Source organism: Colletotrichum fructicola, assembly GCF_000319635.2.
Source record: "Colletotrichum fructicola Nara gc5 chromosome Unknown KSG_Nara_v1_contig04, whole genome shotgun sequence".
NCBI classification, from domain to species: domain Eukaryota; kingdom Fungi; phylum Ascomycota; class Sordariomycetes; order Glomerellales; family Glomerellaceae; genus Colletotrichum; species Colletotrichum fructicola.
The window spans coordinates 5,705,995-5,725,653 of NW_027094054.1; the positions used below are offsets into that span (position 1 = coordinate 5,705,995).

The window sequence follows — 19,659 nt, forward strand, 5'->3', positions numbered from 1 at the left end:
TCGCGTCAGCAGAAGACGGATGACGATGCTTTGTTGTTTGTGAAGAGGAGAATATTGTAGCTGGGGGCGAGCTGGGTCTTTGTAGCGGCGTTCTAGCGTTAGACGCCGCCTGAAGCGGTCTGGCGGGGCGGTCGCAGCAGCTGAACCGCTCATCGGTTCTGAACCCCTGAACCGATTCAAGCGCCCGTATGTAGGTATGCAGGATGAATGCACACGGCACGCCTAAACAGCTCTGCCGCAACCAGGCTCGGGAATTTTGTGCTGTACGGATTACTGCCTTCTATTGAACAGTGCTGCGTCAAACTGACATGTCTTCTGCTGCCCCGCCTCCGCTTTGTCTGCACTGCGGCAAGGTACCCCTCACTTACGATGATCTTCGCTCAGTCATCTCTTCCGAGGGCGCCATTCCCTTCTTCCTGCTCGGCTCATGGTCCCATATCAGCACAAGCCCCTGTCCTCTCTGCCAACTCGTGGCACATGCCATTTTCGAGGCTCACCGGCTCTCGCCCGGCTCCGTTCCGCAAGGAGACGACGAGACGTTTGCCCTCGTCTGGAAAGATGACGCGGAGCCCGGGCATCGCGGCGCATACAGCATCAATGACTCAACGAATACCGCTACAGGCCAATTCGTCTGTTTCGTGTCAGAGTCGCCCGAAACCACACAAGTTGCGAGTAGCGCTCACTTCCTGTTGCCGACGATCAAGTCCAAGGTTGAGATTTCGAGGATCCTGCAATGGATCGAGACGTGTACTACAACGCATCCCATCACCAGATGCAGAGCCCATAACTATCAAGGCTTCAAGTCAACTTTCCCTAGACTTCAAGTTCTCAGACTCGTTGATCTCGAGAGCGACAGCTTGATCGAGGTGTCAGATATTCGCCCATACAAGTATGTTGCACTCAGCTACGTTTGGGGCGGAGTTTCCAGCTTCAGACTCACCAAGTCAACTCTTGGGCGACTGCGGCAACCTGGCTCGGTCTTTCAAATACGCGACAGACTGTCGCTCACGATCCTGGATACCATGAAATTAGTAAAGCTCCTCGGGCTTCGCTATGTTTGGGTCGACCTTCTTTGTCTCGTGCAGGACGACCCAGAAGACCTAAGAAGGGGCACAGCTGTAATGGACAACGTCTTTGAACGGTCGTGGCTTACAGTCATCGCCGCCTGTGGAAATCATGCGAATTACGGTCTGCCAGCAGTGACGGGAACGCGGGCCCCGCAACACGCCATGCGAATTACAGACAAGACACGCTTGGGGCTGTACACGCCACTCGACTGGGCTCTTGCAGCAACGGTCTACCAGACTAGAGGGTGGACGTAAGGCATACCTACTCTGACTTCGTTTCAAAGACTGATAAACAGAGGCAGGTTTCAAGAGCAAGCTCTTTGTCAACGAGCACTCTGCTTCGTCGACAATAAAGTCTTCTTTCGGTGCGGGAGCGACGAGTTCAGCGAGGCATGCTTAGACCAGCCAGTCGCCAAGAAGAGACACGAGTGGGAGGAGCCATGGTCCCCGCCCCAAGCGTTCCGGCTCAAGGACCCAGTGCGCGACTGGGAAGATATCGTCAGCCGCTACTCTGGCCGCGCTCTCACGGATCAAAGAGATGTCCTGCGAGCCGTCGAGGGGATCATGCGCCGCGCAACAGAGAAAGGGAACATCCGGTTCATCGAAGGTACTCCAGTCCAGGCCATCGACTTCTTTTTGCTTTTCGGAGCCGGCTTCACCTCGATGACTGCGAGGAGGCGCCGGGAAGGGTTTCCCAGCTGGTCGTGGTCGGGCTGGGTGGGTGCTAGTCGTGTTCGTCCGAGCCAAGGACATGTCTTTTACCAACTTCATCACTGGCTTAAGCAGAAGTGCTGGATACTGTGGTATGAAAGAGGACTCGATGGAGAGTTGAGACTCCTCACTGATCCTTTGCGCAACTCGCCAAGCGGACCTCGCTATCGGGAGCGCTTCAAAAGCCGGCTCCCTCGTGGCTCGGACGCTTTTCGCACTACACCGTCCTTATCGCCAACCCTAACACCTGGATACTCTGTTCTGCAGCTTTGGACGTTGGCCATCTTTCTGGAATTCTCAAGAAGTATTTCCTGGTCTGAGGGTGATCTTCGAGGGGCAGATGGTCAGATTTGTGGGGAATTGACGGTAGACAGCATCGAGGAGATGCCCAGCTTCGAGCACGTAGGGCCATATGAGATACTCCTTCTATCAGAAGCTGTGTCGACTCCTCATCCTCAAACCCGTCAGTCTGAGACCGATTACAATGTCATACTAGTCAAGCGGGACGGTGATTACGCAGAAAGACGCGGGATCGGGCACATTCGAGAATGGGCTCTTGGCACGAGTTTTGCGCCGGGCCCGGTTTGGAAAGAGGTTATTTTGAAGTAAAGCTCAGCTGTAGAGTTATAAACTACGTCTCTACTATGCAATGTTCTATGGGTATATGTTGTCTCGTCCGCATGCCGTAACATTTCTATACACTTCTTGGTAGGATTGGCCTTCATCTGCTACGCAGCCATAAGACCCCAAAGCTCAACTGTTCCCACTCAGTGTCAACACAAAGTAGAAAGGCGTTTGCAAGACTGCTTTACTTGGGGCAGCAGTGACACTTTCACGGGAAGTTAGATGATGGCCAGAATGGAAAGCGCATAGCTAAACGTACACGGACGGCGCCTTGATTGACACCTGTGATGGTTTGGAGGCAGCCACCGTCGACTCTCTCAGTTGTAGCACAGATCTGCTTCCCACTCAAGAGGTTGTTGCAGGCAGATAGAGGGGACTGGATGGCACTCGTTAGTCGTTGGGTGAGCAAGATTTACCATTTCACTTACGCAGGGGTAGATCCGATCTTGGCAATTATCAGCAGACACGAGTGGTGCCACCAAGAGCACCACAAAAGCAGCCACGTTTGCAAAATGCATTTCTAAAGTTAACGAGCAAATTGATTGCAAAGTCTGGATGTTGAAATAACGAATGGAGATAACGGTCAAAGTTTTTGGGTGAGAGTGTAGGAAACCTGAAGAAAGCTAAAACAGTTACGCAGCCGCTTCTTATTCTTCTGGTAATACAATTCTGTCTAAGACTGTTATGGACTTCCAGCACTGTTCACTGACTCGAAGTAACGGACTGTTGATGACTCCCGTAAAACGATAATCTTCGCCATGTGGGGAACTCTTGATTAAGACAGAAAGCTTAAGTCTCCCAAGTTGCCGAAATAGACAAGGAAAGGCAAGTCAACCACGAGGAATGGTTCCAATGGTTGACTTCTACACTTATATGATCCCCATGACCGGGGGTTAACCTTGCCCAGGAGACCTTCTAGATTTCAGCCGGAAACCACTGAGGTCTTAGTCTGAGTTCGTACGAGCTTTGCTACGTTGTTTGGCACAGGGAATACCAATGGACGGCAAACATTGCCTAGTCTTTGTGTAAAATAGGTATTATTAGTACGCCGCGTGGCCACCACTGTTCACAAAAATGCGGCTGCCTCAGCAAACCATCAGACAACGACATGGTGAGATGCGATCATCATGAACCGTGAGTACGGCATTCTGCTGACCAAGCTCAGCATTTTACATGTCAAAGGGTTGATGGATCAAATCAAAGACTGTTCACGAAATACAAGGCATCACAATTCCACGGGCGCACAGCATTCTTTTAGAGGGACATATGAGATTTGTATTCAAAGGGCCAAGTGGCCTTAACCTCATTGAAGAGGAAAGAAGTAGGTATCGTAGACATAGAAGAGTCGTTTCATCGTACTTCTCAGTCTCCGTGAGACGAGAGGACTTTCGTTTCCGTTTTCATCATTTTTTTGGTTGTTCATTTCGTTTCGTTGATTGTTTCATGTCGTAAATGTCGTTGAAGTGAGTGAGACCGCGTCGATTGCGGCCGGGCTCGGGGACTTGCTCAGCGTAAACTTGCTTCTTACGCTCAGCACACCCCGACGTGATAAATAGTAGGGTGTGTCGGATGTTTCTCTTCTTTGTGGAAATTCCAACACGGCAATGATTTTGTAATCTTCGCGTGTCGGCGGTTTGGTGGGTTGCGCAAACCGCCGCCGTGGTTACATGTAGCTGGCCCACGTCTGGACGGTCCGCAGATGCAGACTGGCGAGACTGACGGGGAGCTCGAGCGGAGCGTGCTTGTTCTTGGCGGCGGGGCCGTTGAGGCAGGAGGCCGGGATCTTGACGGTGAAGTCTTCGAAGCTGGATTCGGCGCCCGTGCCAGTAAGGCCGGTCGCCTCGAGCTTCTCAAACTCCTCCCTCAGGCTCTCGACGTACGAGCTCTCTCTCTGGGCTGGAAAGATGTTAACACGATGGTGTCAGGATGTTGAAACTGAGGATGGAAAACGCACTCTCAGAGACGTCGGTCCTGTTGTCAAAGTCGACGGACCAGGTGTTGTCCGGTACCGAGACAATCTCGGCGGGGCATCCGGCGGCGGCGGCACCCTGCTTCTCGGCCGAGAGACCGAGGAGCATGGCCAGCAGCACCGACAGGAGCCCCATCAGCCTCTGCCACGAGGGCGAGGCCTGGGCCATGTTGGATGTCGTTGGGTGGGTTTCTCGAGGTTGATCCTCGGAAGAGGGTGTCTTCAAAAAAGAGAAGAATCAACAAGAGATGCGGGCACCTGCACGTCTTTAATAGGCGGTCGGTTGGTTCACTCGTCGGCGACCCGGGCAACGGACGCAAACGCATGGGGTGCGCAATGAGCGGTGGACATCGTGGGACCGGTCAGCCACTCGTTTTCTGACTCTCTGTCGTGCGCCCTGCGGAATTCTCTGCGTGCTGCACAGTTCTCTGTCAGAGTCGTTCGTTGAAGATGACCTGCATGTGGAATAGCGCATGTGTGCTGTCCTGCAGCGGTGGGCTGGGCTTTTGGCGGTAAAGAGACTCGGTATTGGGCGCGTGCTTCGACTGATGGCCGGATCGAGAAGGCAGAGCTGGGCGTCCATGGGTTGGTTTGTTGAGGTTTCCACAGAGACGCGAGGACGACGAACCGGATCGCTTCGAGGGCGCTGACGCCCTGGGGACCGGGTCGGGGTCGTCATTGGAGAGGAAGAGTGGCGGACGGGGTTGGGAATGGGTTCGGACAGGGGCGAAGACCACACCGCAAGAACGCCAGGCGAACGAACTCCACAACGTTGACGGAATACAGGCCCAGATTGGCGCGAGGCTCAGGGGTGTGCCGGGCCTGTTCGTGCCCAACCCTTTTGTTCGTCTGCGAGGAGGCCGGCTGGTGGTTTTCGGCGGGAAATTGAAGCGGAAGACTCGTCCGGTGTCCGGAGGCGGTCCCGGCCGAGTCGGTGGGTTTCGGCATCGGGCTTTGAGCCGTTGAAGCTTGGCAAATAAAGACATCCTCAGGCATGATTCAGGTGGGCGAAAAGCTCGAAATTGCGAGCGGATATCAGATCATCTGATAAGATGGCATCAACCAATCAAAGCATGCGTCGAGATCTCGGTCCCTCCTCCAGCGGCATGGCATCCCTGCCAAGTCCTTGGATCTTGCTTTGAGTTGTTTACAATCATTGTACTCGGATCTTGCTGTGTCAAGTTAATACTCTCAAGGCAATGGTTCTTCCATTATTTTCTAAGTGGTATGGAGGGTTCAGAGCAACATGGCGCTCAGCCGTAGCAGTCTAACATGCGACATGCTGAACTCGCTGTTTGAAGTTGCGAAAGTCTGTGAAAACTCGACTCACATGTGAGAAAGAATTTCAGTACTCTTCAACGCTAACCAAGCAATCCGATTCTCCACCATAAATGAGTCGATGCAACTTGGGAACTCGGCATCCTCGGCCGCTACAACTTGATTCGCCCATCGGTTCGAGGCACTCGGCCAAGAGTTCCTCTTCCTGCAAGTTATCGATCCACCAAGAGGATCCCCGGAGAAGATTGCGTATGCAGTGGCCTGTTTGTTCCGAGATCTTGTCACTATTTAGTAGCATCGAGTCCCCAATGATCAAGATGTGAGCATCTTTCCTCGCTCGATCTGCTTTCAGCATTGCTGCAGTCAAAAGACCAAACAGCCAAAATGAAGTTTACAACCGTCATCGCGACTCTGGCCTCCACGGCCGCTGCCCTTGAGTGGCTCCCCGTCGTCCCTCTCCACGCGCGGCAGTTGACCAGCGGGCCAAAGTACGAATGCCACGCCGACTGCGGTACGTGACCCAAACTCCGACGTGCAGACACGGATACTGACAGCATGCAGGCTACGCCATCCTCGGAGCCGAGCAGGACAACTACTGCACCAACGAGACCTGGACCGGTCTTCTGGAGGGCTGCCTTGAGTGTGCCGAGAAGTACGATATCTGGCAGTACTACGGCGATGGTGTCACGGAGGCTGCCGAGGGGTGCAACCTGGACGCTACCCCCGTCTCGGCTTCGAACAGCTCAAGCAATGCGACAGCAACCTCCAGCACGAGTGCAACTGGATCCACGTCCTCCCCGACGTCAAGCACCGTACGTATTATCTCTCCCAGCCGTAGGCCAAACCAGAGACTAACTCGATCATAGAGCGCTACCGCCACTGATGAGGCTAGCATCGCCAACTTGAACAGACCTGCGACTCTCGTTTTCGCTGCTGCTGTCTTGGCTGCTGTTCAGTTCATGTAAAGCTTTGGTCATGAGACGCAACGAGACGGGATAATGAGGGATGATGATATTTAGTTGGCAGCGCAATTGTAGACACCTTCGCATTTTACATGTACATATTACAAGTTTATGATAGACTGGGCTTTACCGTTCCAGAAGTACATGATAGTAACAAAGTTGAGTAATTTGAACAGACATTTCCAGCTTGGGATATGTTCTATGATTCATTAACAATTAACCCTTGGCCTCAACTGAGTTAGACTCTTCCTTGAATTCACGAGCACGTGCTTGAGGCCTCCGCAGAAGACGAGACAATGATAGAGCCTAGGGTTCTATGGAAACACCGCCCGTCTGCCGCACGAACGTCTTGATCAATCACTACTTGATTCTAGTCCGTGTTTTTTGTAAGTAAATGATTCCATGATATAAACAATCAAAACGGATGTTAGAAGATGAACCTGTTGTTCTCAACATTGAAAATCTAGACTTTCGCTTCTACTTATAAGATGTTACCAACTTGCGGTCGCTGAAGCCTCTCAAGGCTACGTTATCAAATTTGATTAGGGTGCAACGCAGAGAAGCAAAAGCAAATCTCGGAGACGTTGTTTAGGGTTCATGCATTCAAGATCAAAGCACACTAGTCACAACTGGCGAGATCAAAAAGTTTAGAAAAAGACGAGTGCTCTTATTGATAAGTCTACAAAAAAGCAAACGCCCATGCAATGTACCAGCCAGCTACTCCAAGCGGCTTTGCTATTTTGTACAAGAGAAAGCTCCGCTAGGAGTAGTAAGAAAAGAAAAAAGAAACATCTTCCATCACATTCAAGCACGCTCCTGATGAAGCTCCGATTGTCAGACCAAGTGGTATGTCAAATCCCCCAAGATTGTCGCACTTTGTATGTTGCTTAAGCAGAGCCAGTGGGCTCGGCGCCGCCGAAGCTGGGGAAGCCACCGCCGAAGCCGCCGGAGGGCTGGGCAGCGCCGGGGACCTGGGTAGGGCGGCCGGAGGGGAAGCCGGAGGGAATGCCGGTGCCGTGGTTCTTGCCCTTGCCGCGGCCCTTGCCCTTGCCGGTGGGGCGGGCGCCAGCAGCACCAGTGCCGGTGGGGGCACCGGTCTCAGCAGCGGCAGCGCCGAAGCCAGCAGCCTCGTCGGAGCGGGTGTTGATGCGGGTCTCGAAGCCGGAGGGGGCACCGTGGTGGCCGCCGAAGCCGGGGAAGCCGCCGCCGAAGCCGCCGGAGGGCTGAGCAGCGCCGGGAACCTGGGTAGGGCGGGCACCGCCGAAGCCGGAGGGGAAACCGCCACCGAAGCCGGGGAAGCCACCGGAGGGCTGGGCGGCACCGGGGACCTGAGTAGGGAAGCCGGTAGGGAAGCCGGTGGGGAAACCGGTAGGGAAGCCAGTAGGGAAGCCGGTGGGGAGCTCCTCGTTGTCCTGGGCGAAAGCGCCAGCCGAGAAGGCGGCAAGGATGGTAGCAGCGATAACGTTGGCCTTCATTTTGAAAAGTGTGTTGATTGAGATTTGACTGAGGAGTCGGTGGGTTGGTTGTTCGAGTTGGGTAGGTTGGAAAGGAATGTGTCGAAGAACGAATGAAAGCTTGGTATCAAGAACGGAACAGAAGACTAGCTTCGATGCTGTGAATGAAAGTGATGGAGATGGGATGGGATGGAGAAGAGAAGAGATAGCTCTTGGAAGGAGAAAGACTCGTTCTTTATATCGAGATGGCCTTGCCACGGACGGCCACTCTTGTTTGGGTCATGGACCGCCCAGATGGCGTCAACTGATTCAGCAACACTGCAACATGGCAAACATGGTGAACCGTTGCGCCATCGGAGGAGAGATGCACCTGCAAGGGGCCGACCCAGAAGTGCGGGATGTGGGCGTTTAGCACCCAAGAGACAGGGCAGAACCCAGGCAAGTTGCCACTATTCGGTAGTTGAGGTGCCTGTGTCTGCGGCTCAAGTGAAGCTTGGATAGGTCGATGGCCCGACTTTGCCGCATTCGATCAAGACAGAACAGTGGTGAGGAGCATGGGTGTCAAATTGTTGTCAATTTCCAACGAGTGTCCATCAGGGGTTAAGGGGGGGCGTCTGTACCCGCGGGCGGGATGATGGATGCTGCGTGGGTGTGGATGGTGCGGATGGTGGAGCTATGTTCACGGAGGATTCAGAGGGACGAGAACACAGACTGAGCCAGTTCTAGACCGGGTCAAGGAACCATGGATCTTCTCCAGGATTGAACTTTTACTGAGGTGATGCTGTGTGTGTGTGTGGCTACCACTGGCTGGACGGTGCTCTGTCGATCCAAGTAATGGGATAGAAACGGGGATCGCTGGATGCGTTTCAAGAGAAAAACGGGTCTCGATGCTCCACCTATCCCTTATTTTCCGACCATGGACAGTTTGCTGTAAATGAGGGACGTCGTCGTCGCTGTTTCACCTTGACATATTAGGGTGAGGGAAGCTTGGCTATCATTCCCAGTTCGGGGGTTTCTTCTTGTTTTTTTCGGGGTTGGGGTGCTGCTTAGTCCCATCTCCAATGGGGACGGACCATGTCTTACTTACGCGTCCATCGGATGGCAGACGTCGCGCTTAAATGAGGCCAGGGGACATGCCTGCATCCCACTGCCTAACATCAACCAGTTGGCTAGCCTTAACAAACACCACGGCGCCAAAGCTGAAGGGTTGCACCCGTCTGTCGCCTGGTGCAAGACCGGAATTCCAGGAAGTCATATCCGCGATGTTGACGAATGGCTTCCCTCGGCTCGTCCAGTCCTTGGTCCTGCAACATCGATCGGTGAGACATCTCCGAGATTTGCTTCTTCTTTTTTTTTTTTTGCGTTGCGTGTTCATGGACATCGGACGCAATAACCATAACCTCCTCGTCCGCTTCGCCGGAAGTCCGGCTTCGGGCCATGGACAGCGCTTAAAGCCAAATTGAGTCCACGTCATTCTTCAATTTTCCACTTATCATTCCCGGGAGTCACAGAATCTTCCAGATTGGACTCTGTGATGAGCCTGAAATTTCTGCCTGTGATGATATACCGCCACGCGTCTTAGCAGGGCCGTCGGTTCTGCACGATATTCTACTTGAAATTCACGATAATATGGGACCGATGGGGATCTCTTGGTCGTGCATGCGGAGCATGAAGCTCCAGACATACAAACACCCATTTTTAGGGCAGACACTTTGAGTTTACTGCTAACTATCCACATCACATATATCTGGCGAACCCGAGCCCAGTGCCGTGCGGTCTGGCCAGCGGTGGATGTCGCCATTGTCGACCACGCCAGCGTGACTATCAGACAGCAAGTCCTTGGATCGCCCCTGAGCATCCCTTTGTCAGCGGCGACGGGGACTACCGCTCCAAACAACTCGTCTGTGCTTGTTTGACACAGAGCGGTTGATGATGCCAGGGGTGGGGATGGCATCGCTATTTAGGAAACGTCAGCGAGGGGCCCCCGGTCCAAGACACCATTTCCGGCCTGACAACTGGATCCGGGTTGTTAAATTTGCTTCTTTCGTCTGCCTCAGACTTTCGCTTTCGCCATGGTGGTTTCTGTGATACAGCACCCAAGACAACTTTCTGCAGTCCTGCAAGGCCCGTTCAAGACAGCCGAGGCGTGTTGCCTCTCGCAATACCGAACACCACGAGCGCCTCGCAGAACTCGCAGACCTGGCCCCAAGGAGAAATCAGAACGGGCCACTCAGCACATCCAGAATCCGCTTGGCGATCCATGAGTGCGAGTGCGTTGTCGGGCTGCTCTACGTCAGACGTTTATCCCGAAAACATTGCGTCGGCAGAAAGGGGGGAAAATGAAGTAAAACTCACTGATATTCGTCCCAGTAGACCTGCTTCTCGGCGTCTCCGCAGATCGTCACGTTCGGCGTCTCGCCATACGCCCCAACTAGACAACTTCCATACTTCCCCAGATCCGCGAAGCCGTATGCCTCGGGAGTGGCATAGTACTCGAAGTCGTCGAAGAGAGGTCGCAGGTCAACGTTTACTGCCCCCGACTTTGAGCCGCCCAGCAAATCCCCAAGAAGATCCGTGTAGGTCTGCAGCTGCTGTTTGGCTACGTTGTCTATGAAAAAGCCATACGGTAACCTCGCGAGGTCTGGCGGTGTGATCGTCAGGACTTCGGCTGTGGGATGTGCGTCTCGGAGCTCTGCTTCCGCTTGTGCCAGGACTTGATATGACTGAGAAGCACTGATATTGGCATTGAACAGGATGTCGTTAGCGCCCGCAAACATAACGAAGAGCGGCGTCGTAACCGCAGTCGAATCAGAAGCCGAAAAGCTGTCGCCTTGAGGAGTCTTCTGTCCCAAGAATGTGACGATTTGATCGACGACCGATGGCACCGCAATCGAGCTCTTCGGCCCGGTGTACCCCTGGATGAGGGAATTGGAACTCGTCGCTCCGCCTATGGCATAATCGTAGAGCGGGATGGATAGATTGCCTGCCACATACTCGGCCCAGACGATGCCGTTCGAGAAGCGCCCTTTGTAGCTTCAGCTATGGTCAGTTCGGTGTCTTCTAATGCGGTGGAAATGCTAACTATTTGTCTGATGGCCAGGTTCCATTCGACACTCTCGCGGCGCCGCTGCCTGGTCTCATGGTTAATCATCGTTGCATGGGCTTCGTGCGACGATCAACTTACCATTATCGCTAAACGAATCCCCGAATACTACGATACTGGAGAACGAAGGCGCGCTGGCCCTTCGTTGCAGGGGAATTGCGGAGGTGGCTGCGGCCAGGAAGCCAAACAACAGGACCCGAGCGGTAGTCATTGCGATACCGCACGATGTGACAGTGAATTGCAGTTGTTGCGACGCAGGTAATCAAGCAGTGCTGTATCTGCTGGATCTCTCTGATAACCCAGGTTCCCTGTGGTTGAAGTTCGTGGCATTGCCCTCGATGCAGATGCCCTGGGATGCCATCCCCCAGAACAAAAACAGACATGACATCACAGTTCGTCCTGAGTTGCTGATTTCAAAGCCGTTCGCGTGGTTTCCACGCCGTAAGCCATGACATGAGCTTGCGTCTCTAACATTCCATCGCTGCGGAAGTTCGGATCCTAATGGCTTCAATTGAGACATGTCATTGGCCTCGCCAGAATGAGACATCGAATCCGTCAGCCCTAAGTGAACTCTATTGGTAAATGCCGGCTGACGGGCGGGCCTAGCTGCAAGCCAAGTAAGAACAAGCCATTGTGATGCTGCTAGAGGATTTTACCGCATAATGGACTAAAAGCACCGAAATGGACTTTGGTATGATAAAGGGCCGAAGGACACGCATGTCTCCATTTATCTCCGTTGGGGGCCAATATGGAAGAAAAATTCCGTCTCCCCCGGACTTGCGGGTGGAATGCGAGGTTCCATTTGCAGACTGCAACTGCATGCATGCAGTAATGCCGTGGTTCCGTTTCCATCAACCGGATTCCAGCAGAATCAGCGCTGCTCACACCGCCGAAAAGTCGAAACACTCATTTCGATAATTGACCCCATCTGGTCCCGGAAATATTCCTATTTAGCCTGTGCCGGCGGGTTGGTGTATGGAAACCCTGCCAAGCCCACTGTGGACTCAATATTTGGTGGTTCTGGACTCTGCAATATCGAACCCGGGTGTTCGGCTCTGTATGGACGTGTACTTTTCTGCGAGTTTTCCGGTGTCGGAAACAATAGAACATCCCCAAATACCCAGCTGTAGCATGAAAGGCATTCGGGGGTCAAATGCCTCCTGCACAATCACAATTGTTTGTAAAAAGCGTCGTCTGGATTTCTTCTAGGGTACAAGGCCGATTTAATTGGCAGACACAGTCAGAAAGAAAATATTTGGGCAGTTAATGCGCTTCAATGGCCACAGAAAAGATAATCTTTTACGACTTGAGGGGAATCCGACACCGTCCCATGGCTGTAGCCGGCCTTGGTTCATGTGTTGCTCTCATCTGGAATGTCTCATTTTCAGTCTGCTAGGGCGAGGCATCAAGTCGATGCAAAGTCTTTCACTCGAACGAAGAAGTCAGAGTTTTGTGGCTATCTTGTTTCATTAACGCGTCGCACAGAGATACAACATTAATCGAGCTTGCTGGACTTGGGGATTCTGTACGATAGACAATCGCTCTGTGTGATAAGCATGTTGCAGCCACAGCATATTCTTAAAAGGGGACGACAGCGCAAACATTCCACAAAGCTTTCTGAAGATCTCGGCGTTATGGTATTCTATCCAGCTGGTATACTAAGCCACGACACCTAAATGCAATTCTGTAGGCAGAGTTGAGTGCGTGGACTGAGGTGCATCAAACGAAGACAGGGAAGTGTCAGAGAAGGACAGGCAACGGCATTACTCTCAAATGTTTACTAACTGGAGTGTTCGAAACAGCCCTTTGCCTCGTACTAGGCACGCATAATGAAGTATACCCTGTATCTCGTGTTACGTTGTGTTTACTGGATCGCGAAGGTTTGCAGTCTCTTTCCCTGAACCCTGAAAGGCCTTGGCCATTTTGATTGAGTTTCTGTTTTTCGATGACAGCCGCCTCATTCTTCTATTCATGCATATCGGGAGACACCGTCGACAAGGCTCAAGAAACCGCAACCGCTGCTACGGGACCATCCCACGCGGAATGCAGACTGATTTCTTTGGGGTATTCTATTCGGAAAATGACGCTCTGACACCTTTGTTCCTATCAGAGAGAAACAAAAAGAAGAAGACATCGGTCAAGTTTACCACATGGGGACTCAACCGATCCGACGAGAAAGGGAAGCTTTCGTCGAGCCATATTCTGGCACAAGATGCGATGTCCGAGATCAATGCATCTATGATGTTTGTGGATCTCTCCGAGCCGCGAGCGGGGGATAATGATCGGGGCCGCACCTGTGCATCAACGTGCGGGATGCTCGGGAGTCACAGCGGGCTGCACCTGATGTAGCGTTATTCCTGCATGCGCTTTTGCACAGACTCCTGTCAGGTTCAAGCGGGCAATTTAACCCAACTTCGAGATCTCGCTACTTAGTCTACATCATGCCCCGAGCATCGTGTTTCCAAGAGGGGGTGGCCTCGGAATTTCTTTCAAGGCACCTGTCCGTCTATCACTATCCAATACCATCAACATCCACGGCAACGCAGCGTTTTCGAGATGACATGTTTATGTTGTACAAAATCAACCATCCGCCGCCCGCGCTTACTGTCTGTTCACGGTGATTTGTGCCTGCATTTCCAGCCGCCGCTTCCACGGAAGCTGGACGGTTGGGACGACTTAGGTTCGGTGAGAGGTCCAACGCCATGGACCTGCTTCACGACACGCCGTTCGGTATCCTGCTGAATTTCCTGGCCCGCGGGAAGATCAAGCAGCTTCAGTATTATGAAGAAAAGAACCCAGAGATATGGAGGAGGTACATCGAGCCCGACGCAAGCGACAGGAGTATAGCGAACTCGTCGCAAGAAGGAGTACCCGAGCAAGCAGAAGGGGCTAGTCAGGTCCAGAGCGAGGTGACAGATGTGAGGGTAGACTCCGAGAAGGGCGAGGATATGCGCCTTGTCGAGTTCCTACCTGGAGATCCAGAGGTTCGTTGGGATAGACTGCGAGAGGGGATGAGGGCTAACGATCTGCAGAACCCCTTGAACTGGTCGCTCACAAAAAAGACCTTCGCAACATTTCAAATATGTCTCTTAACCATTGCCATTTACATCGGCTCCGCCATTTACGCAGCTGGTGTGAGGGACGTCTCGCGGGTATTTGGGGTCAGTCCAGTCGCTGGGATCTTGGGCCTCACGCTCTTTGTCGCCGGATACGGGCTTGGACCGGTATGAATTCCTCGAATGTCGCATCACGACCGCTTCTTGCTGACCTTTGCGTCAGATGGTTTGGAGTCCCATCTCGGAAGCTCCACAGATTGGCCGCAATCCCGTCTATATCGGTAGTATCGCCCTCTTCGTACTTCTCCAGATTCCAACGGTTCTGTCAGTGAACTTCGGTATGCTACTAGCGTTCCGCTTTATCACTGGCTTCGTCGGATCGCCTGTCCTTGCTGTTGGAGGCGCTTCACTAGCCGAGATTTGGAGGCCGCAGAAACGCGCTTACGCAATTTGCATTTGGGGTATTGAACACTCTCAGTGCTCCTTAATCCATGTTGGCTAACTGTGTGCATACAGGCATTGCTGCTGTCTGCGGTCCTACCATGGGACCTGTGATTAGCGGCTTCGCAGTCGACGCCAACGGCTGGACCTGGACCATCTTGGAGCTTATCTGGATCGGAGGGTTCACCTTCATTCTGCTCTTCGTCTTTCTCCCGGAGACGAGCTCCAGCAATATCCTCTTCCGCCGTACACGACGTATCAGAAAACTGACTGGCAATGATAAGCTAATCAGCAGGGGAGAGCTAATGGCGGAAACTATGACGAGACGGGACGTCGTCCAAATGCTGCTTGTCCGCCCATTCACTCTCAACTTCACGGAACCGATGGTCTTCCTTCTGAATCTATACACGGCTCTCATCTATGGACTGCTTTACATCTGGTTTGAGTCATTTGCCGTTGTCTTTCGAGGCATTTACGGGTTCAATACCGGGCTGATTGGGCTCTCATTCCTGGGAATCTTTGTCGGTGCCATCATTATCGTGCCGCCTTTTTTCTGGTACCTGCACAAGTACCTCGAACCGGAGTTCGACGAGAATGGATTTATCCAGCCGGAAAAACGACTTCCCCCAGCGTTCTTAGGTGGCGTCGCAATTCCAATCTGTTTGTTTTGGTTCGGCTGGTCTTCAAGACAGAGCATCAACTGGATCATGCCTATCATCGGTTCTGCTTGGTTCAGTATCGGATCCTTCTTATTATTCAACCCGGTGTTGAACTACCTCACAGACGCGTACCCTGACTACGCTGCATCGGTGCTTGCTGGAAACGACCTGTTCCGGAGTGCGTTTGGTGCAGGTTTCCCGATGTTTGCGACGGCCATGTACACCAGGCTGGGTGTTGGCTGGGCAAGTTCGTTGCTCGCATTTCTTGCCATTGTTTTCATTCCCATTCCGATTGTTCTTTGGAAGGTCAGTATCCCACACAGGTGCTGAACTTTCGTACAGGCGCTAACTTGGTTCCAGATTGGCCCGACATTGCGGCATAAACATAGTAAACACGCAAGGAAAGATGATATGATTACCTGACTTACAACTCGATGGTGGATTGAAAAGTGTTTTCTACGATGTACATACAGCAGGAAATATCCAAGTAGATAGATCGTTCTTGTGCATATTATAGATATTTCTTGTGTGCAATCATCTTGGGTCATCTCCATTAATCGAACAAGGGCTTTCCTCTCGATGGACTTCGTCAACGCATGCTATTGGTACGATACAGTGACAGCTCGCATCCTCATGGCCAGCGTGGTGGCTTCCAGACTCCCCCAATGCTTGCCTCCTGATATTCACGCCTTCTCACCGCATCAAAGTGCTCACATCTCCTCTCAATGTCCTCAATCGCCTCGTAAACACCAAACGCCTCCTCGAGATAGGACTGATACTCCCACATCCGCACAGACCGGAACATTCTCGCCGTGTACCAGTACGCACACCGCGGCATATTTCTGTTCAGGCTCATCATCGCGCCGCAGCCCCTAAACCCGTCAGGACAGTCGCGGACCGCACTCCGGCGAAAATTGCAATAACTGCAGTACACAGCCCACGTCCCGCACACCCCCATCACGCCCTCCTCGCGATGCATATCGTACAGATACAGCATCGTCAGGCCGCACACGCTCGTGTAGAGAGGATTGTGCATCTTGCTCGCCTGCGTCAGCGTGAACGGGAGGTGGTCGTAGGGTTCGTGCGGATATTGGTACTTATCTCTCCATTCGTATCGGTGCGACTCGGTGACACGGGGGAGTCCTTCGTACAGTCCGGCTTGCAGGAGAAAATTGTAGAAGTGCTCCATCTCGTGGGGGAGGAATTTAACGTTTCCGGGGAGTGTTTTGTAGGCACGCTGTAGTTTGCGGAGCATCTTGAAGAGCTGCTGGAGGAGGACGTCGTTGAAGGCTTTGCAGGTGCGTCGGAGTAGCCATTTCTTTCGTGTTGGGAGGTACGTGAGGATGGCGTCGAGGAGCTCGTATGACAAGTAGATCATTTTGAGAGGTATGCAAAGATTGTGTTGACGAAGGTGGCAAATGCTTGCGACGCGCGTCAACGTCATCCTGAGGTGCCAACATTTGTCAAGCCGGCAGTCATGACGATACTGGAGCTTGAGTGTTTGGAAGCCGAGCTTGGCTGATCAGAAGTCTGTATTGACAGGCCTAAATATGAGAGATCAACTAAAGCTTATCAAGGGATCTCGCGTTTGCCTGGACGTAGGCAGCTCAGTGTCTCGCGGGAAACATAGACACAAAAAATATCCTCCTCGTCTGAAACCACGCTTTGCCGTAGAGAACTTCTCCATGTCTTATCTGCCTGCTTGCTCCTCATCAAAGGCATCGTCTTCCTCAATCTGCAACAAGTGAGCCAATACCCAATCCTGATCATTCGCATACGGATCCTTGTAGTTCCCAGCGCGGCCATTGACGGAGGTCGGATAAATGTACGCACACGACGCGCGCCCGTTCGCCTCAAATAAAGCAAGATTGTTCTGGATGATACCACCAGCCGTCTTCAACGCCGCCGCCTGGCCTTCGGTATCGTTCTTCAAACCCTTGCCGTAGTGATGTAGCGTGATGCCGTTCAGCGTGCTCCAGTAGTGCGGGAACGTGTCTCCCCACATACGGTCTTTGCCGAACCAGTACCCGTCCCAGTGACGGATCGCGACGTCGTGGAGGCGGTAGTCGGGCTGTTTGCCGGCGAAGAGGAGGAGGGTGTCGAGGTGTAGTTTACCGGCTTCGAGCCACTTGTCGTCGTTGGTGTAGCGCCAGAGCTCGAGTAGCATCACGGCGGCGGGGGCGACGATGGATTGTTCGAAGTTGACTTCGAAAGATGGGTAGTCTAGCCCTCGTGTGGCGATGTTTTCGCCGTGGGCGAGGAAAAGCTCCTTTGCGCGTTGCAACCACTCCTCGTTCCCGTGTTTCTCGAGCGCTCGCAGGCTTTCGAGGATAGGCAGGCCGATGGCGTACAGCTGGCCGCCGCCTTCTGCGTAAAAGTTCTCCAGGGTGAGCATGAAGCGCTCCAGGGGCGTCTTCTCCGCCACGGTCCCGGTCAAATTGAGATCGAGCGCCGCAACGGTGATGTGAAACTGGAGAACCCACGGCCAGTTGTACAGGCGCTTCTTGCTGCCGTCCATCCCAATCGGTCTATCGCGCACAAAACCATTCTCTTCCTGTAGCTTGGTCGAGACGTAAGTGTAGTACTTCTCCAGCGATTCCCGCACCTCGACGTTCTCGGGATTCTTTTTAAGCCAGCGCGCCATGAGAATGCCCATCCCGATGCGCTCGCGGCCGGGATTGCGGTCGGTGGAGGTGTCCCACGTCGCGATGAGATTGGCTTGGTTGTCAAAGACGCGGTAGGCTCCCTCGGCTGGGGTGTCGGGCGTGTGGTCTTGCTGGTTTTCGATGATGAACTTGGTGCGGCTTTCGATGAGATCGTCGTATGTCGGGACGGTATTGAGGAAGATTGTCGAGTTGTAGCCGTTATCTGTCGTGACTACGAGGTTCGTCCGCCCTGGACGCCCGGCAGTGAAGTTGTAATGGCAGAGTTGGTCGTCGCATTGGACTGCTTGGCCGCTGACTTTCGTATTGGCATTCACGGAGGCACCGCTGAGGGAGATGGAGCCCGTCTCCCTGGTAACGGATGTGTAGTCGCCCGTCTCGATCCTTACGAATTGCTCAGAGCGGTTGGTGCTCTGCTGGAAGAAGTCGTCCCAGTCGCTGTGCCAGAACCACGTCCACGCGATCGTGCTCGACTCGCCCGGCTGGAGCGTCTGGATAGAAGGATGAAGGAGAAAAGCGCCACGCGTATTGGAGAGCGTGACTGGGTCGCGTCCCTCGATACTGTAGCCCACCAACGCGCCCTTCGTCAAAACTAACCCAAGATTCCGATACTTCCCACCCATCTGGTTCAGCTTAACCCAGGAGGAAGCTCCTCCGAACGCCCAGACGTGTGCATGCGAGCGCGCCGCGACACAATCGCTTGTGTTCGTGTAGTGGTCGTTGAAAGGGGTGTAAACGGCCAAAGAGGTTGTCCCTCGACTGCCCAGATCCAGCGCCGCGGCGCCTTTGTTCGTGAAGGTGTACGACTCGGTGAAGGACTGGTCTTTGTCGTCGACGCTCCGACTGACTTGGAGCTCGAGAGACCCCGCGCTGTAGACTGCTTCGACGGTATTATCGCGCTTCGTGATCCGGGGGAAGTTCCAGAAGTGGCGGTGGAGGGAGTCCTGGCCCAGGTCGGCGTAGCCTAGACCCCAGCGGCTGCCGGTCGGTAGCCAGGGCGCGTTGGAGCCGGTGCTTACCCAGTTCATGGCGTTCTTGAAGCGCGGGTCGGTGATTTTGTCGATGGCGCCGGTTTTGTCGTTGATGTTGACGCGGAAGTCTTTGCTGGCTAGGTCGGCGGCCGCAGCGAAGCCGGCGAGGAGGATGGGGATGGCAGCCTTCATCTTGACATTCGGCTGAGGGTCTGTAGTTCTTCGTAGTCGGTAGGGACTCGCTTCATGTCTTCTTTGGATTTTGACGCTCGTGTATTTGTACGTGTTGTCGAGAAAACGCCCTCGCGTCGCATTCGACCGAGGCGCGCTGTGGCCATTGTTTGCCCAGGTCTGGCGTGATGTCAGCGGGACCGAAAGAAGATAGACTCACAGATACGCGAAGCAATCGATCAATCACGCTCGAAAAGTATGAAGACGAGAGGTTCGAACAGGAAGCTGGCAAGGATCGGAGCTATCCGAGTCTGTCATCGGGGAAACCCAACGTATCGCGATCCAAAGATCTACGAAGCACCCCTGTTCAAGAACAGGATGGCTGGTCGTCGACAGCACTTGGACATGGATAAATATGCACCCCGCATGCACGTCACACATATTTGCTCACTTGGTACGATGGTCGGCTGTGTCTGAAAGGTCTCAATTTCGTCTTCGCCCTATTTCCCAGCGAACCCCTGCTTCAGTTT

General features: G+C 53.3%; 9 protein-coding genes across 9 annotated transcripts; 3 read left to right on the top strand and 6 right to left on the bottom strand.

The window, feature by feature from the left end:
* Positions 1-308: 308 nt before the first annotated feature.
* Positions 309-2,387, top strand: CGGC5_v008456 (uncharacterized protein; the record flags this gene model as incomplete). The annotated part of the gene is made up of 2 exons (XM_032027600.1): positions 309-1,318; positions 1,370-2,387. 2 exons carry the CDS (start codon positions 309-311, stop codon positions 2,385-2,387), a joined length of 2,028 nt encoding a protein of 675 aa, XP_031891806.1.
* A 199-nt stretch (positions 2,388-2,586) lies between these two features.
* On the bottom strand, positions 2,587-2,920 carry CGGC5_v008457 (uncharacterized protein; the record flags this gene model as incomplete). Its single annotated transcript, XM_032027611.1, has 3 exons — positions 2,587-2,607; positions 2,662-2,778; positions 2,831-2,920. The coding sequence occupies 3 exons, from the start codon at positions 2,918-2,920 to the stop codon at positions 2,587-2,589; spliced, it is 228 nt and encodes a 75-aa protein (XP_031891805.1).
* A 1,145-nt stretch (positions 2,921-4,065) lies between these two features.
* On the bottom strand, positions 4,066-4,540 carry CGGC5_v008458 (uncharacterized protein; the record flags this gene model as incomplete). The annotated part of the gene is made up of 2 exons (XM_032027622.1): positions 4,066-4,298; positions 4,357-4,540. 2 exons carry the CDS (start codon positions 4,538-4,540, stop codon positions 4,066-4,068), a joined length of 417 nt encoding a protein of 138 aa, XP_031891804.1.
* A 1,493-nt stretch (positions 4,541-6,033) lies between these two features.
* Positions 6,034-6,614, top strand: CGGC5_v008459 (uncharacterized protein; the record flags this gene model as incomplete). Its single annotated transcript, XM_032027633.1, has 3 exons — positions 6,034-6,160; positions 6,211-6,461; positions 6,516-6,614. The coding sequence occupies 3 exons, from the start codon at positions 6,034-6,036 to the stop codon at positions 6,612-6,614; spliced, it is 477 nt and encodes a 158-aa protein (XP_031891808.1).
* Positions 6,615-7,498: 884 nt separating this feature from the next.
* Positions 7,499-8,086, bottom strand: CGGC5_v008460 (uncharacterized protein; the record flags this gene model as incomplete). The annotated part of the gene is made up of 1 exon (XM_032027644.1): positions 7,499-8,086. The coding sequence occupies one exon, from the start codon at positions 8,084-8,086 to the stop codon at positions 7,499-7,501; it is 588 nt and encodes a 195-aa protein (XP_031891807.1).
* A 2,195-nt stretch (positions 8,087-10,281) lies between these two features.
* Positions 10,282-11,379, bottom strand: CGGC5_v008461 (Thermolabile hemolysin; the record flags this gene model as incomplete). Its single annotated transcript, XM_032027657.1, has 4 exons — positions 10,282-10,348; positions 10,421-11,098; positions 11,148-11,196; positions 11,250-11,379. 4 exons carry the CDS (start codon positions 11,377-11,379, stop codon positions 10,282-10,284), a joined length of 924 nt encoding a protein of 307 aa, XP_031892143.1.
* A 2,491-nt stretch (positions 11,380-13,870) lies between these two features.
* On the top strand, positions 13,871-15,707 carry caf5-0 (Caffeine resistance protein 5; the record flags this gene model as incomplete). The annotated part of the gene is made up of 5 exons (XM_066152018.1): positions 13,871-14,152; positions 14,201-14,392; positions 14,448-14,685; positions 14,741-15,571; positions 15,685-15,707. The coding sequence occupies 5 exons, from the start codon at positions 13,871-13,873 to the stop codon at positions 15,705-15,707; spliced, it is 1,566 nt and encodes a 521-aa protein (XP_066008723.1).
* A 248-nt stretch (positions 15,708-15,955) lies between these two features.
* Positions 15,956-16,702, bottom strand: CGGC5_v008463 (uncharacterized protein; the record flags this gene model as incomplete). Its single annotated transcript, XM_032027679.1, has 1 exon — positions 15,956-16,702. One exon carries the CDS (start codon positions 16,700-16,702, stop codon positions 15,956-15,958), a length of 747 nt encoding a protein of 248 aa, XP_031892142.1.
* A 312-nt stretch (positions 16,703-17,014) lies between these two features.
* On the bottom strand, positions 17,015-19,150 carry CGGC5_v008464 (uncharacterized protein; the record flags this gene model as incomplete). Its single annotated transcript, XM_032027691.1, has 1 exon — positions 17,015-19,150. One exon carries the CDS (start codon positions 19,148-19,150, stop codon positions 17,015-17,017), a length of 2,136 nt encoding a protein of 711 aa, XP_031891887.1.
* Between the last annotated feature and the right edge of the window lie 509 nt (positions 19,151-19,659).